Source organism: Colletotrichum phormii (assembly GCF_030913505.1).
Source record: "Colletotrichum phormii strain CBS 102054 chromosome Unknown BDP81scaffold_39, whole genome shotgun sequence".
Lineage (NCBI taxonomy): Eukaryota > Fungi > Ascomycota > Sordariomycetes > Glomerellales > Glomerellaceae > Colletotrichum > Colletotrichum phormii.
In genome coordinates, this window is record NW_026851481.1 from 62,455 (window position 1) to 77,758 (window position 15,304).

The window sequence follows — 15,304 nt, forward strand, 5'->3', positions numbered from 1 at the left end:
AGATCCTGTTTTTTACTTCTTTCTTCTTTTGGCATGTTTTGTTGAAGAAAACAAAAGGGGAATATCCGAAGGCTTATGCACGACGGCTTTCCTGTTGCAAAACGTACCTAAGGGCCATAAGGTCAACATGTGAGTTGCAGGGTCCAGTCTCGGTCTAAAATAGCTAGTAAAATTAGAAAAAACGAATCGTTCAGACTTTGAGGGTGATTGGTCAGAACATTGATGTCTGAACCGTAAACTACTTTACACAGCTTTGGAACCCCATAATGGTAGTTCTTGTGAGCCAACTGTGATGATTTTAACAGAGGTTGTGTACTTCGTCTATCCCACCGAGTGATATTGACACCAGAATAGTTGACTGTTGTTAGTCGCAGCCGTGGAAGCTAACGTCGACATGCGTATCCGTATGGTTTCTCGATTCAATGACCAACACCTTATCTAGCTGAATTATGTGAGTCAATGCTCGGCAACAGCCTATCGCTAGTTTGATCGCCGCAACAATTTTTGGAATGGCCGGTGGGGTTTCGGGATGTTCAGTCTCGTCAATGCTGCCTGCCGGAACAAACTTTTTGGTTGAGCGAACCCACACTTCTGCCTAAGTCTTTTGCGATACAGCATTTCAGGGGCTCACAAGTAGCCAACACCTGGATATATAACCATTTATCTATGGACTGTGCAACAGTAATAACATCTCACCGAGCTATTCTCGCCATTACTACATCGTTCATCCTTCCACGTACCAGTCTGCACTATGGCCAATCAAGCCTTCAGAAGCCCCGTGCCTCTCACATCTGACGAGGAGGAATTCATGAAGCATGAGCACAAGCGTGTCAAGTTGACTGACGAGCAACAAGAAGCCTTCGACAGTTGGGCTGGCCCGAAAGACCCCGACGTTTCCGATGCGAAATTTTGGATTGAAAGGAACACCGAGCTTGATTTCAATGCCTTTTCGTTTGGGTACCTCAATCTGTTCATCAAGCAGGCGGTGTGGAGATACCACCACCGCGAATTCAAGGTGAGCCTCGAGAGGCCTGAAGTCCAGTTAAGATTGCTAAAAGTTTCCAACCGACCCTGGAACAATTGGTCGTCAAACGTCCTGGAGCCGGTCTTAACCTTGGACATATGCCCAGCCTGAAAGAGAGATTTCCTGTTTTGTTCTTGGGTGAATGGGAGGCCGTCACGCTTCTCGTCCGCGAATGTTGTGTGCTGAGGGTTGTCGATGAATTGTCTGATAAACCTCAGTGGTGGCTCAAGGTCAACGACGACAGTATTGTTGCAAAGTGGAAATCGGAGGCTTTGGAAATCGACTGGGCGTCGTACATCGAGCATGCTCACTTCACTCCTTCTATGGCCGATGCGGTAAGTTGGCCTCTATCTTCAACAACAGTATGTCGGCGCTAACGACCTCAAGTGCATCAGTGAATTACGCAAGAAGGCGGAAGTGTATGAACAGACAGGACTGATGCCGGTCTACGATTACTGCACTGCGGTTATCAAGTCTGACAGCATCTTGACCCCTGAGTTTGTCATGTCTATTCGAGATGCCGTCAAGTCACTTGAGGATGTCCCCTCAGATTGCAAAGACTGGCACCCTAACAGCAACGATCAAGTCTTGGATCTAGTCCACCCCTCACTCTGGCCCTTGGTATACGGTAGTTCTAAGATGCTTCATGACCGCACGTGTCCATGACGCGCTTGACCACTGCGGCATGGGTACGACAATACGCCAGCCGACAAAGGCGGAGGCTACACTATCTTCCAACACTTCTTGGAGCAGTACTTCGAGAAACAAGGTGTTGAGCAGGGAGTTTCAATGGCTGCCTTGTGATGTGGACCTCAATCGAATCAACGGAAAAGCCAAAATTGCAAGCTACATCAACAACCTCCATCCTGTAGAGCAGGCCCACCTCTATCCAATCATCGAGCAGCTCATTGAAAAGTCTTTACCAGCTTGGGATCTCATCTACAACTGGGAGGATAAGTTCGCGGTGCAGCGTCTCGTGACATCCAATGTACAGAAGCCAATGTGCCCTTGTCCGGACATTTTGCGGTCGACGCCGGGAATGCAGGGCGCAGGCACGTCCTCTTGCTGAGAACGAAACCCCGCGAAATCAAAAGGATCCGGAACGCAACGCTCGAGACAAGGCCTGGTTTAGAGAGACACATGGTCCTCCACTTCCCGACGCTGACCCCGAGGCGAAAGATTACGTCAAGTTCACTGCTGCCGACATCAAAAGCAGTGACTTTTTTGGAGGCAAGGACCGCTGTCAGGTCATTGTCAAGTTGGCCAATATCCATCTCACGCCCGAAAACCCCACATACGAAGGTGGCTCATGGCATACCGAAGGTCTCCTGAACGAGCACATTGTTAGCACAGCACTGTTCTACTACGATTGTGAGAACATCACGGATTGCACTCTCAACTTCCGAACATGTGCCAACAGAGAAGAACTTGACGATTCTGACTCACGGACCTCGCTCGACTATGAGCAGTACGACTGGTGGAGCATCAAGCAGGCATTCGCAATCGATCCCCGTGGCCACACGCTTCAGAATGTTGGATCGGTACATACGAGAGGCGGCCGGGCACTTTTCTTCCCTAACCTCCTCCAACACCAAGTCTTCCCTTTCAAGCTCGCGGATCCCTCGAAGCCTGGTCATAGGAAGATTGTAGCCCTCTTCCTCGTCGACCCGGCCATTCCTGTTATCAGTACGTCAAACGTGCCGCCTCAACAGAAGCACTGGTGGCCCGCCGAGCCTAAGATCGAACCACTCCTCGCCCCAGCACCAGATGATCAGGGATTGATCCAGTGGGAAACGGCGCAGAAAGAGTGGGCTAATTCTGAAGACGCATGGTTGAAAGCTCGAGAAAATTGGGAGCAGGCTGTTAGTAGAGATAAGTGGCCCATCGGAATGGAAGAGGCCAAGGAGCTGAGAAAGGAGCTGATGGCTGGAAGGACATGGATGAAAGAGAAGGAGGCTGGCTGGCTCAAGACGGAATGGAACTTTTGCGAACATTAGCTTTATGTTCTTGATTTTCGAGGAGACTTTGACATCTTATAGTGGAAACATGCTTAGTACCTATGCTTCATTCTGACATTCATCACGTAGTCACATAGTACCGATCAGATTTTCGAGTCTTCGGTCCCCTATTCTTGGGCGACGCGACGACTACCCCTGTAATTCTCAGATAGTCACTCAAGGTAGATAAAAGTCCAGTTTGGTTCAATTTAGGGCGAAAGAGATCTTTACAGTGAGACCGGAAACACACGCGGGCATCAAGCATGGCAACACACTCCAGATCTCTGTTTCTGAAATGACGCACCATAATGTTAACACGGGAGACTCGCCAATACCGCGAAGGTTATACAACATACAACATCCCTTCTTTATGTGTAGACCATGCCTCCGTTCGCACAGATGGTGTCTCCAGTCACCCAGCGCGATCTTTCTTCGCACAGAAAAACAACGATATCTGCCACATCCTCCTCCGTGCCACATCTGGGTTCGGCAGGAACCTTCTTATTCTGTTCTTCCATCCTCGCAAGATGTACAGGCCCGGCAGCACGGTACATATCGGTGTCGACAGGGCCGGGGTTGACTGAATTCACCGTTACCCCGTACTTGTGGCCCAGCTCTGTGGCCCAGACCCGTGTGAGGCCCTCAACGGCGGCTTTGGATGCGGCATATACGGATTGAGTTGGATAGCCGCCGCGGGCGGATATCGAAGACAAGTTGACAATACGACCGCCGCGGTTGATGTGAGGTAAGACGCTTTGAGTCATGAAGATGACTGCTCTGACGTTAACCGTCATCAGCCGATCGTAGTCTTCGATCGTGACTTCTTCAAGTGGTGCATTTCCTCCAACACCCGCGTTGTTCACCAAAATATCGATCTTGTCGGTCTGGAATTCTTGGAGAGCAGCATTCAGAAGAGCAGAGGGAGCCTCAAGAGACGCCATATCGGCGCGGACGCACGTCACTCGAACCCCCAACCCCTTCACTTCCTCAACCAATGTGAGAGCAGTAGTTTCGGAGGAAGGAGAGACGTAATTGAATGCAACCTGAATTACGTTAACATGAAGACTCATCGTCAATGGCCGACTCAGTCAAGATGCAGCCGCTAGGGATACACCAGGCGAGGAAACTCTGAGTGATCGACCTGGTTGACTGTAATAGGTAATAAGAGCAGGACTTACACTTGCACCTTGTTTAGCAAGAGCTCTGACTATGCCAGCACCGATTCCTCGAGCCCCTCCTGTCACTATTGCGATCTTTCCGTTGAGAGACATGGCGATGGCTTGAAGTCAAGTGGTCGTATAAGTTTCGAATCACGCTCCACGAACGCAGACATAAACCGGCCCAGCTGAAGCGGAGACTGAGAGATTTAGATCTTGATTAGAATCTGAGGTCTCTCAAGGTCTTGTTAACCATGCCCAATGACGAGATGTGTTCAGAAAAAAGGCAAGGAATTCAGAGTCTCTCATAGGTCGCGTGCGGGGAGTCGCAGTGGGCGGGGGTTTCCCTCCAAATCAACAATGTGGCGGAAACCCAACCGGGTGACAGTGCGCCGAACGTGGGGTAGCGGTGACTTGATACGGCGCCGTCTCTGGTGTCTTGTGAGGAGATGATGTGTTTGGGCCAATTTGTTGAGACTGGACGATCAGATGTGGAAGACGTGACCAATGTGCTCGGAGGGGGTAAGCGAGGGGTAAAGAACTCCGAAGCTCCTGCAGCCAGAATAGATAGACATTAAACAAACCTGCCTACCTTTTGTGAGATCAGATGTACCTACAGTACCTGTTGTATAAAAAGCTGGCCGCACTTAGGTTGAGGCTCCCAGCTCACTTCGTCATTGACACCCACAGATTCCCGACCCCTTAGCCTTCTTTGCCATCAAGTTTAGAGTAATACTCACCACTGATACCTACTATGAATGCATCAAACGCAGCCGATATCCTTCGCCGAAAACCCGACAACCTTGCAATTTATACCAACCCTGAGCATGACCTTTTTCTCAAGAAGCTCGATATTCCGATCCCAAGCGAAGGGGAGTGCCTAGTTCACGTGCGAGCAACTGGCATCTGCGGCTCCGATGTTCACTTCTGGAAAGCAGGTCACATTGGAGAGATGGTTGTGACGGGTGAAAACGGGCTAGGCCACGAGAGCGCAGGCGTGGTCGTGGGCGTAGGGCCCAGTGTGACAAAGTTCAAGGTTGGCGACAGGGTGGCCATCGAGTGCGGCATCCCTTGTATGAAGGCATCGTGCTTCTTCTGTCGAACAGGCCGATACAACGCCTGCCCAGAGGTGGTTTTCTACTCGACGCCCCCATACCACGGAACCCTTACACGCTACCACGTGCACCCAGAAGACTGGCTTCATAAGATTCCTGATGAGATGTCATATGAAGAGGGCTCTCTTCTTGAGCCGCTGTCAGTGGCTCTGACGGGACTCGAGCGATCCGGCGTTCGCTTGGGTGATCCCGTGGTTATTTGCGGTTCTGGCCCTATCGGCATTGCCACTTTGCTGGCTGCTAATGCGGCAGGTGCAAACCCAATCGTCATTACGGACATCAATCAGACCAGGCTAAACATGGCAAAGAAGGCTGTTCCCAGAGTGCGAACTGTGCTCATCACCCCTGGAAAGGAGCCGCAGGCAACAGCCGAGGACATCAAAGGGGCTCTTGGTCAAGAAGCCAAAACAGTGCTCGAATGCACTGGTGTTGAGTCAAGTGTGGTCACTGGTATATACGTAAGTCATCTACACAAATTGTACGTCGGGCAGGGATATCCAAGCTAATCAAAATTTGTAGTCTTGCCGATTCGGAGGCATGGTCTTTGTTATCGGCTGTGGTAAAGACTTTGCCACGATTCCCATCATGTACATGGCCGGCAAGGAAATCGAGTTACGGTTCCAGTTTCGCTATCGAGATATCTACCCTCGGGCCATTGGGCTTGTTGCTGAGGGAGTCATTGATCTTAAGCCATTGGTCACCCACCGATTCACCCTTGAAGATGGTGAGAAGGCCTTCAAAACAGCTTCAGACCCTGGTGCTCTGGCGTTGAAAGTCCAAGTGCTCGACGATTGAAACCAGACTAGTGATACTCAAGCATGTTGAAATTAGTTCACCGTTCGAGGGAAAAAGTTTAGCTGGACAGGAATAGGGGTTGCGGGTGGTGGTATCATCTTAGACAGATGAGGTCGTATCGAGACAATTCGCAGCCTGCAGAGAGGAGTTCCTTGTGCCTTCACAATGATTTGAATAGTTGACGTATTGTTTTCCCCTAAATTCGGGATTACTTGGGTCTTAAGGTAACCCTGGCCGCCGTCGCATTGTGTAGGAAGCAGGAACCTCTGATGGGCCATGCCTCAAATCAAAAGGACACAAATCCCCAGCCGTGACATTGCATTTCTAGGGACACTGTTGTCGGTACCGTAGTATTCCTGTTCCTTCCAGCATTCCTTCAAAACACGTAGCACCGTATCACAGTTTGTGAATCCGGAACCTGAGTTTTCGAGTATTCCCTCAATCAAATTCTCGAAGAATGGTTGTTGACCTGGCCCTGCCATTGCTCCAGCGACGCACATGGCCCACGTCACAGGTTTTAGAGACAAGCCTTCAGGTACGCTTTGAAAAGCATCCATGACGTCGGATACTGCATTGTAAATGATTTCAGACGCGTTCTCGGGTGGATCCTCTGTGTTGCCTGAAATTGTGTGCAGTTGCACAAGCACTGCCGTTGCATATATGCGAGTGATCGACTGCGATATCAAGGCTGAGGCGGGCTGGCCAGTCAAGTTAGTATCTTCTCATGCTCGATGTCATTGGAAAGCTGTACTACCTTCTGTTCTACACCCAAGTATCCAACACCGTCTTCGAGACGTTTAGTTATGTCTGCTATCTTGCGGCTCAGAGCTCTCGGGTTCATCTCTGCAACTTGTGCTTCTAGCAAGGCTACATCTCCAAGAGCTAGCATAGCCCAGTTCTGGCAACCCATGACACAGGATATATCGATTTCTTCGTGACTGAGCCACATTTGGTAAGGGAGCCTCGGTGGTTCACCTGTAGAGACACATGATAGAAGCTCGAACCAAAGTAGCTGAGACACATGGAACCTGATGGCAGCACTCATAATTATTTGGAATCCAGTCTCAATTCTTGTGGAAGATTCGGACCTTACACCCACGCTCTCCAAGTCAATTTGACCCGCGACTAGCACAAGAGCGCTCAGATGTGACTGCCAGTTAGTGGTCCCTCCTTGGAAGACCTAGCCAGGTTAGCAGGGTGTAAGCATGGGTTCAAAAGTGGTTGAAGAAACGGGTGGATACCTCGAAGCTGATAAGAAAAGTTCCGCAGGTGAGAAACTCGACGCGATATTCGGGATGGCTGGCGAAACCGTCTGTCTCGCAACGACTGAGAACTTGACGAAGTTCCTGCATCGCATTGGTGTGATATCGGATAAGCTCTGACTCCATCTCTTCTGTCTTACTTTGCGACATGGCGTGTTGGTGTAGAGCTGATAGCGTGAAGGCGGCTTGACGGAGCGGCCCTTGCTTGGACAGAAGCCAGAAAAGCCATCCTCGGCCACCGAGCGCTGGCTTGTCCACGTAATAGGCGTATTGAAGGGGAAAGATGTAGTCCAGATAATATGTCAGAAGCTCGGCTTCTCGATATTCAGACCCGCCAGGCGAGAATATTGCTGACTCTTCAAGGGTTTCCCCCGAAGGCTCTGTTGCGGCTCTAGTGGATGAACGTGTGGAAGAAGCCTGCAGTTTTCGAGTTCGGCGGAAGTTCTGTTTCACAGCATGCTTGATGCGTTGAAGTTCGACCTGTAATTTGGTTGGGTTCTTGACCCATTCAGGCTCCGCTCCATAGCCATGGCATACTATGTGTCGATCTGTGCATTCTTTACATGTCGGAGATGCTTCATCGCACTTCCTGTGGCGGATACGACATGTCCAACAGCCTCCACTGCTACGGCTCAGGGGCTTGGACATTGTTGCGGGGGTGTCTCTGAACCAATCTCAAGGTTTCGCTTTACCAGATTCATCGAGAATTTCCTAGAGATACTGTTAGAAAGACTCCAAACAGATCTTATTGCCCCGTCTGCAGAACAAATTTGCTCGGGCTGTTTTGTCGACGTTCGTCGCCGTCTTCAATTGTGTCGGTTAATCTTTCCCAACCCCCCGCATTAGTAGCTCTGCAACTGCGAAGGTCTCCACAATTTGGGCTCAATTGACTCGGGAAGGAATGTCGAGCCGTACTTTAGGAAGGAAAGTCGAGACGAAAGGACTACAATCGGGTTCCACATGATTTTTGAAGTAATAAGGTAAGCTAGGAACTCGTCAAAAGCGTGCATTCTCGTATTACAATAATACATCATCATCATCATCATCATCATCTCGTATTACAACTGTTCGATTCAATATTGTCACGCTTTTCCAACAAAATTTGATTCATTCGATTTTCTTCCCAAGAATTACTCTAGTTCTCCTGGATCGTGAGTGATCACAAGCGCATGTTAGCCGTTAGAGGACCCTGATTCCTCTCTACCTCAACCCTCGACAGCAATGCTTAGCCCTAGATATTTTCTACCACCTACCTTCGGTACTGACCATTCAACATGGATCTGTCCCCCTATTTGGAGACCATTGGCATGCCAAAATGATAACACAAAATTTCTCCCAGTGGCGTGAAATATTTCTTGCGATGTAGTTCTCATGGCGAACAGGACGTTGGAATTATGATTTCTCCTAGGCGAGAATTGAGTGACTTCCTGTCAACAAACACATTACGGTTCCAAATTCAGGGGGTAATAATTTCTTTCCATTCTCTGTCGTTTTACACACTAGGTAATTAATCCACTTCACGAAATACAGATTACAGACTAAACATTCCATTAGACTCGACTCGGCTCAGTAAACCCTTCCCAACCTGCACACCCAAGTTGGTTCAGTAGATACCAGCTGTATGCTCCAGATGAGAGCCATATTATTGAGACAGAAGACCTAAGCCTGCTTCTTGTTGCGGTCGCGGAAGTGATCTCTGGCCTTCTCGCGAGCAGCGCCGCGCTCTGGGTTGGCGCAGAAGACGTAGTTGCCACGGTTCCTGTCGCAAATCTCCGCGCCACGCTCTGTGGGAGTCTTAGTCATTTTGCTCAATCATTGGAATGGCATTGAACAGTCTTCGACTTACCATAGGTGATGATCAAGTCCTCGCTAGCCGCGCAGAAAGCAACGTCATCGCCCTTGCAATTGGGGTCGTGGTCATCGCGGCCACGGTCACCATCACGATCACCACGGCCTCGGTCACCATCGCGGTCACCATCGCGGTCACCATCACGGCCGCCGCGTCTGTCGCCATCGCGGTCTCCATCGCGGTCTCCATCGCGGTCTCCATCGCGGCACTCGCGGCCTCTTCCACCGCGGTCTCCATCGCCGCGGTCTCCATCGCCGCGGTCTCCATCGCCGCGGCGGTAGCATTCGCAGCGGCGTTCTCTGTAGCCGTAGTACTGATCAATCTCACATCGGGTGATTCTGTTGAATTCGCGAGCCAGCTCAATAGCCAACTCCTGCTGCTCACGAATGGCGCAGAAGAGCCTGTTACCTCCGTCGTTAGCGAAGCAGAGCCTGTTCTTCGCATCTACAAGCTCCGTTAGCAATGCTGACGCCATGCTGAAAAGGTGTCGGAGGAACTTACCGTAGCGAGTGAACTCCTTGACACTGCGACCGCAGTAAAGGTCGTCGCGTGCATCGCGGCATTCGCCACGAGGAAACGCCTCGGTCTTGGCCAACTCGGCAGGCTGCTCGGCGGGCATAGCCGCGACGCAGGTGATGCCGGTAAGAGCGGCGACGAAGAGCTTTGAGTAGAGCATGCTGACGATCTATGCGAGCCGCAAGTGCTGGTATCAAAAACCAAAGGTGGGTATAATTGGAAGGCTATCCTGAGCTTCAACTGATTGCTGTCTTGTCTGTCTAATGAAGAGAAAAGAGAACAGTAGTTGACGGGGAACGATGCCGTGCTTTATAGTCTGGGATCTTCTGAGTTGTAGGTCGTCTTTCCCTTGCATTGTCGCCTGCCGAGCAATCGATGAACTACAGGCGCTCGCATTGCACCAAGTCTAGCTCGACGACACACTCAAACGTTGTTCATCTCTGTGGCATCCTAGGATGTCCATTCCTCCGACACATCCGTGGAGAGCTACCCTAGCTGTGTAGCTTTCAGCAAGCTACCTCTATCGGCTTTGCTCCGAGGCATCCTGAGTCGCCTCCTTCAGATCAGATGAGCTGCAACCAGTATGTGCCGTGGGTTGGGTAGCTGTCACTCATGAACTAGCGGAGTCTGAGGAGCAACGGTGTCCTACAGAATGGTGGTGTGTAAGACTGAGGTCTGGCGGCAGTATGCCGGTTGCACCGTGATGTTCGTGAGATTTGTCAAGGATTCCTGGCAGAAGGACTAGAAGTTCATGCCTCCACGTTCTGCTTGCTTCGCTTAATGGTGTGCCTTTCAACTCTAATCAAGCTGCAAATGGGGGAAGTGGTTGCATAGTGCAAGCATGAAATGGTTGCAACCTCTACAGCTCGGAAGGGTTGAAACTCTCTGGGTAAGCTGAGCAAGCCAGCTTGATTTCCTTTTCGGATATCCTCAATCTGGAACTATACCCTTGGCAGACCAGCAAGTCTACCGAATAAGAATGGATTATAATGCGCTCCCAAGCATCGAAAGTGTAAGTTTCCGGTACCTATTTCCACGTGTTAGAATCACTTCCATATCCGACTAACAGGTCGTTTGACTCATTTTTGCGAGTAATACTCACCTGTAGACCAACCATCAACGAACGGTAAAGTGTTTATGAGATCCGATCTCCAAGATAGATAGGTTTCAGTATCTCAGTTCAGCCTGCAGGTGGAGGATCTATCTTAGACTAGGGGCTACTATCCCATACCCCAATGGCAATTCGACCGTTTCCACGAGATGGCCCTTGCTACACCCGAGCTTTCCTGCACCATGTCAAGTTTCAACTTAGGTGTCGAGAAGACTGAAATGAAGAAACATTTCATCCATCATGGTCAGTGTCCGGGGAAAGCGGATAAGTGTGGCTCCGTCGCTCCAATTGGACTTTGTCCAAGGTGGCGGCAAACATTTCACGCCTCGAAAACCGCAAACCTTGCCTTTTAAGCCATTGTGCTTCCTGGCTGGGCGGAAGGTTCATCGCGAATAGACTCTGCGAATCTTCCGGTAGCCCCAAAAGACAAGCTCAGTTATGTATATGCTGTTCAAGGTCGGCGACAAATCACCCTCGAGGCTGTTCTTGATCAAGGCGTTGATGGCAGACTGACGTGTGATATCAAGCTTGATAACTGTAAATGAAGAGTGAGTGTATCTGTTTAGCAGATGAATCTTACCTGATACGCGTCTATTTAGCCGCTCGTACGACTTGCCTTCCTAATTAGCATCGCGGGGCAGTACCCGACCTTCTGCGACTCCCGAGAGCTCCGCCTGCAAAGTCCCCAGCATCCCGAAGCGTAATGTCGAAATGAGCATTTCAGTAAAGGAGGTGTTCGGAATCGTTTTCAACGTTGCGTCCTTGACCTTATTAGAACAGGGTCATGGCCTGGTTCAATCTCCTGCATCCGCGGCGCACAGTCTATCCAAAGCCTCCAAGCGAGCCCTGCGCTATAATGTGACTGCACAATTGTCAGCACGAACCACACTCAAAGTATGGCCAGCACAGCATAGCTGTTCGATTGATTCAAGATTGAGCAAAGTTCGGTTCGCCTGGTATGCATGGAGAGTTGCGGACCAAACACTTTGCGTTCCCGCACAAATGTTTCGGTCTCTGGCATTGGTTCAAATCTTGAGCAAACTGTTGCAACTTGCGCTGATGTTCTGCTTCCGGCATGAACTGCTATTTGTTTGGAAGACAGAGGTTATTGCTCTCCTTACATTACTGATGAGGAGTCTGCTGCGTATCAAACCTCACGTGGATCGCCTGAGCTTCTGATCGGCGTAGCGAACGACTCGGGCAGCTCTTGAACCGCAAACCGTCGATCTGGCCTATGGAGTTGCGAAGTGAAATTAAGGTTGACCAATGAATGGACATGCAGGCCTCGCCAAAAAAGTTATGGCATTGAACGCTTCCACGAGGCTTGCATGAACGTTCCTATCAACACCTGGCTATGAGGCAAGAACTGCCGTTCCTGGTGATCGTCGTGAGCAAAGTTCATGCGAACCGGTTCACGAACAGAACCGCTGAAGCGATCTACCTACCTGTCCGCCGTGAAGCTCCAACACTGTCCACGTGCCATCGCGATCCGGGGAAGTTTCACAAGACCGAAAGTAAAGGAGTAAGAATTCAAGACAATGGGTAGTCGGGTATGTCGTTTATTGAAACTCGTTAGCCCCCAGCCATGAGGGCGAGATACATAGAGGATATCTTGGCACCGGTAATGTACAGATCAAACGCCCATCGAGGACTCTCTTTCTTTACCTTCCTATCATATCGTCCGCTCGAGGTAAGGAAAAAAAGAAAACCGCTCGGATATTCATGCATGATAGCTGAAAAGAAACAAAAAAAGGCCGCAAGCGCGTTGGCGGAAAGAATGATAAGACGTCAAAAAATAAAATGGCATCAGCACTACCGGAAACCTCCCTGGGCGCCACCGTTGTTGAAGTATCCCTGGTTCGCGCCTCCATAACCGCCGTTGTTGTAGCCTTGCTGCGCGCCGAAGCCATTGTCGCTGTATCCATGCGAAGGCGGGCTCATCGGCGGGGGAGGGCTGTGCTGGCCGTCGGGTGAGCCGAGGCGAGAGTAACCACCTTGCGATGCGCTACGACTTGGAGCCATGGGCAGAGGACCGGAGGGCGGCATTCCAGGGCTTTGCGTACGCAAGGGAGACATGAGCTGGCCGTGGCCATTCGGGTTGTCGCTATATGATCGCATGCCAGCAGCAGCACCAACACCAGCAGCGCCCGCAGCCATAGGTGCGGCACCCCATGCGCTCTTCTCCTGAGATGCCGGAATGCTGTAGGTGTTCTCTTGGACCATGCCGTTCTTGCTGAAAGCGCCAGCATTGTACTCGGTGCCTGTCGCGCCGGCAAACGAGTCAGGGTCGACGCCGCGCTTGTGGAAGCCCTCAAGCTCGAGTCGCTCTTCTTCGGCTCTCTTAGCGGCAAGGTTCGCCTCGTTGGCGCCACGTCTACGCTGGCGAATGAAGTACCAAAGACCAAAGGCGATGAGAGCACATCCCACACCGACACCTCCAGCATATACGGCCGTTTTGGCAGTTGGGCTGAGCGAGTTGAACTTCTCACTCACGGACTTGCTAGGTTCTTCCAGGAGAGCTTCCTTGACAGTTGAGTTGCCCCTGGAAAAATGAGGTTAGCATGGAGCTTTCATTGAGTTGCGTTACAGCTTTTCAGCTAGTATGACTTACGCAGCAATCTTGATGCTCTCCCACGAGCCCGTCTTGTCTCCAAAAGAGTACTCCTTTCCGGAGCTGTAGTCCGTCACCTGCGCAGACTTTACATACATAGTGTACGGGCCGGCGGCGTAGTCGGTGTCACCTCCAGCCCATTCTCTAGTTCCCGCGGCCATACGGGGATCACCGCCTGCCCAAATGCCGAGACTGAGGCGCATAGGTGTCTGAGGATAGGCCAGGGAGTTGTTTGCATCCTTGGGGAGGAGAGTGCGAACGTTGTTGCCGTCAACCCACCACTCGAGCTTCTCCTTGGTCCATACGCAGGTGTAGTTGTGGAAGTCATCCTGGATGCTACCCGTCACAGGGTGCTCGGCACCGTTGTGCCAGTCCTCAACACCTTTGCCGAAAAAGTTGCTCAAAGCGTCGTTCTTGATGCCAAGGAATTCCCAATCAACCTCGTCCAAGGTGTCGCTGAGCCACATCATGGAGCTCACAATTCCCTTTCCCTTGGCGGCCCTCATATGGATCTCGGTACGGCCCCAGAAGAAGTAAAACTTGGATCGAATTGTGGGAGAGTCGCCTTGCTTGCTAATCGTAAATTCCGCGCCATTGTCGGAGGCGTACGTAACAGGGCCGACGGTGGTTTCCCAAACATCGGTCGAGGGGGTAGAGTTGAAGTTGAAGTTGAAGTCCATGCCAAAAGCCGGATCGGCAGGACAGGTTGTGTTCATCGGATTACATTTCGTCGAGACTTGAGCAAGCGCGGGCTGGGCAAGCGATGCCAGCACCGCCAGTGCCGACAGAGTGTATTGAGACAGCATTGTGAGGGAGTGTGAATTGGAAATGATCCAATGAGACTTCAGGAAGGACGAGCAGATGTCGAATTAGCGACCTGGGACGTTTGCGACACGTCTAGTATCGCCAGAAAGTCTGCAGAACACAGCGCACCAGCGGTGAAGTCTTCTTATAACAAGAGAGTGACAATAGTGAGTGATAAGGAGTGTGTGTTGTCTGAGACGGACGAATTCACCGGGCTCAACGTCGCAGACACAGACCGGGCTGTTGGAACAGAGGGAGAGAAAGTAACCTCTGTGGAATGTCGAAAGGAATGGCGATGGTGGGGTTCAAAATCCAAGAATTCAGAGCTGGGAATGAGTGTGGATATGGGGTGATGGCGTTCACTATTCAGATGGGGGCAAAGGCACGCATGGGAAGAAGCCGAAAGCACAGACTCGGGAATTGAGTTAGGGACTCAATCAAACGGAGAGCAATGATAGGAGGCGGCCTCATCTCAACGTGGGCAAAGCGGAGAGACAGATGCAAGACAAGCCAGGGGATGCCGGGCGCGTGGCAAGCAGCATGTTGATTAAAGGGGGTGCCAATGTCTCTTTCTCCTCTTTGGGTTCTTGGAGTCGCATCTGCAACGGGCAGCGTTTCCGCACCAGCGCCAACCAGGATTAGCGTTATAACTATCGGTCGAACCAGAGGCGAGCAGCATTCTAGGGCCCGGTTCGTGGTGGCACCGGCAGAGCAAGGTTATCAGAAAGGAAATTGTTGGACATTCGCTAAACGGTCAAGCGACCGACTGGGAAACTCTCAAGATTATCCCGAGATTGTTGGTGGGCCGGCCGGAGGAGAAATGGTACCTTGCGCCGGGGGAAACGGCTGTGGCGATCTGATGAACTGCGTCATGGGCGGTTGAAAAGCGATCAAATACGAAGCATTGCGAATAAATCCCATTTGCGAGCGCTCCTGGGCACACTCGTGATACTGAAGCAAACGGTTGCGCGCATCGAGGGCCTGTTGGTAGTTAATGTTGCGGATGACCATATGAATACCCGCATTGTGTGATACAAGAGAGGGCCCGCTTCAGGAGTTGACG

At 51.0% G+C, this 15,304-nt stretch overlaps 6 protein-coding genes across 6 annotated transcripts; 2 read left to right on the forward strand and 4 right to left on the reverse strand.

Annotated features, from left to right (window-relative positions):
• Positions 1–751: 751 nt before the first annotated feature.
• On the forward strand, positions 752–3,127 carry BDP81DRAFT_485717 (uncharacterized protein; the record flags this gene model as incomplete). Its single annotated transcript, XM_060595172.1, has 5 exons — positions 752–1,015; positions 1,174–1,359; positions 1,412–1,680; positions 1,778–2,012; positions 2,077–3,127. The coding sequence occupies 5 exons, from the start codon at positions 752–754 to the stop codon at positions 3,019–3,021; spliced, it is 1,899 nt and encodes a 632-aa protein (XP_060438070.1). The 3' UTR covers positions 3,022–3,127.
• Positions 3,128–3,210: 83 nt separating this feature from the next.
• On the reverse strand, positions 3,211–4,470 carry BDP81DRAFT_386880 (uncharacterized protein). Its single transcript, XM_060587018.1, has 2 exons — positions 4,200–4,470; positions 3,211–4,064 (listed from the first exon to the last, which is right to left on the reverse strand). The coding sequence occupies exons 1-2, from the start codon at positions 4,290–4,292 to the stop codon at positions 3,390–3,392; spliced, it is 768 nt and encodes a 255-aa protein (XP_060438071.1). The 5' UTR covers positions 4,293–4,470; the 3' UTR covers positions 3,211–3,389.
• Positions 4,471–4,771: 301 nt separating this feature from the next.
• BDP81DRAFT_361499 (L-arabinitol 4-dehydrogenase) lies at positions 4,772–6,424 on the forward strand. The gene is made up of 2 exons (XM_060586425.1): positions 4,772–5,751; positions 5,813–6,424. Exons 1-2 carry the CDS (start codon positions 4,933–4,935, stop codon positions 6,086–6,088), a joined length of 1,095 nt encoding a protein of 364 aa, XP_060438072.1. The 5' UTR covers positions 4,772–4,932; the 3' UTR covers positions 6,089–6,424.
• BDP81DRAFT_508684 (fungal-specific transcription factor domain-containing protein) lies at positions 6,105–8,046 on the reverse strand. Its single transcript, XM_060595706.1, has 3 exons — positions 7,330–8,046; positions 6,843–7,268; positions 6,105–6,786 (listed from the first exon to the last, which is right to left on the reverse strand). Exons 1-3 carry the CDS (start codon positions 7,996–7,998, stop codon positions 6,370–6,372), a joined length of 1,512 nt encoding a protein of 503 aa, XP_060438073.1. The 5' UTR covers positions 7,999–8,046; the 3' UTR covers positions 6,105–6,369.
• A 963-nt stretch (positions 8,047–9,009) lies between these two features.
• BDP81DRAFT_400576 (uncharacterized protein) lies at positions 9,010–9,875 on the reverse strand (the record flags this gene model as incomplete). Its single annotated transcript, XM_060588707.1, has 3 exons — positions 9,010–9,134; positions 9,197–9,643; positions 9,701–9,875. The coding sequence occupies 3 exons, from the start codon at positions 9,873–9,875 to the stop codon at positions 9,010–9,012; spliced, it is 747 nt and encodes a 248-aa protein (XP_060438074.1).
• Positions 9,876–12,365: 2,490 nt separating this feature from the next.
• On the reverse strand, positions 12,366–14,524 carry BDP81DRAFT_386889 (family 16 glycosyl hydrolase). Its single transcript, XM_060587019.1, has 2 exons — positions 13,438–14,524; positions 12,366–13,368 (listed from the first exon to the last, which is right to left on the reverse strand). The coding sequence occupies exons 1-2, from the start codon at positions 14,241–14,243 to the stop codon at positions 12,639–12,641; spliced, it is 1,536 nt and encodes a 511-aa protein (XP_060438075.1). The 5' UTR covers positions 14,244–14,524; the 3' UTR covers positions 12,366–12,638.
• Between the last annotated feature and the right edge of the window lie 780 nt (positions 14,525–15,304).

What these genes read in the sequence shown, in the direction of transcription:
- BDP81DRAFT_386880 (XM_060587018.1), bottom strand. Translation starts at nt 4,292, where the DNA reads ATGTCTCTCAACGGAAAGATCGCAATAGTGACAGGAGGGGCTCGAGGA. An exon ending in TTGCTAAACAAGGTGCAAGT is followed by an intron (nt 4,065 to 4,199) that starts GTAAGTCCTGCT and finishes AACGTAATTCAG; the next exon opens with GTTGCATTCAATTACGTCTC.
- BDP81DRAFT_361499 (XM_060586425.1), top strand. Translation starts at nt 4,933, where the DNA reads ATGAATGCATCAAACGCAGCCGATATCCTTCGCCGAAAACCCGACAAC. An exon ending in GTGTGGTCACTGGTATATAC is followed by an intron (nt 5,752 to 5,812) that starts GTAAGTCATCTA and finishes CAAAATTTGTAG; the next exon opens with TCTTGCCGATTCGGAGGCAT.
- BDP81DRAFT_508684 (XM_060595706.1), bottom strand. Translation starts at nt 7,998, where the DNA reads ATGTCCAAGCCCCTGAGCCGTAGCAGTGGAGGCTGTTGGACATGTCGT. An exon ending in CTTTTCTTATCAGCTTCGAG is followed by an intron (nt 7,269 to 7,329) that starts GTATCCACCCGT and finishes TAACCTGGCTAG; the next exon opens with GTCTTCCAAGGAGGGACCAC. An exon ending in ACTTGGGTGTAGAACAGAAG is followed by an intron (nt 6,787 to 6,842) that starts GTAGTACAGCTT and finishes TTGACTGGCCAG; the next exon opens with CCCGCCTCAGCCTTGATATC.
- BDP81DRAFT_386889 (XM_060587019.1), bottom strand. Translation starts at nt 14,243, where the DNA reads ATGCTGTCTCAATACACTCTGTCGGCACTGGCGGTGCTGGCATCGCTT. An exon ending in GAGAGCATCAAGATTGCTGC is followed by an intron (nt 13,369 to 13,437) that starts GTAAGTCATACT and finishes TCATTTTTCCAG; the next exon opens with GGGCAACTCAACTGTCAAGG.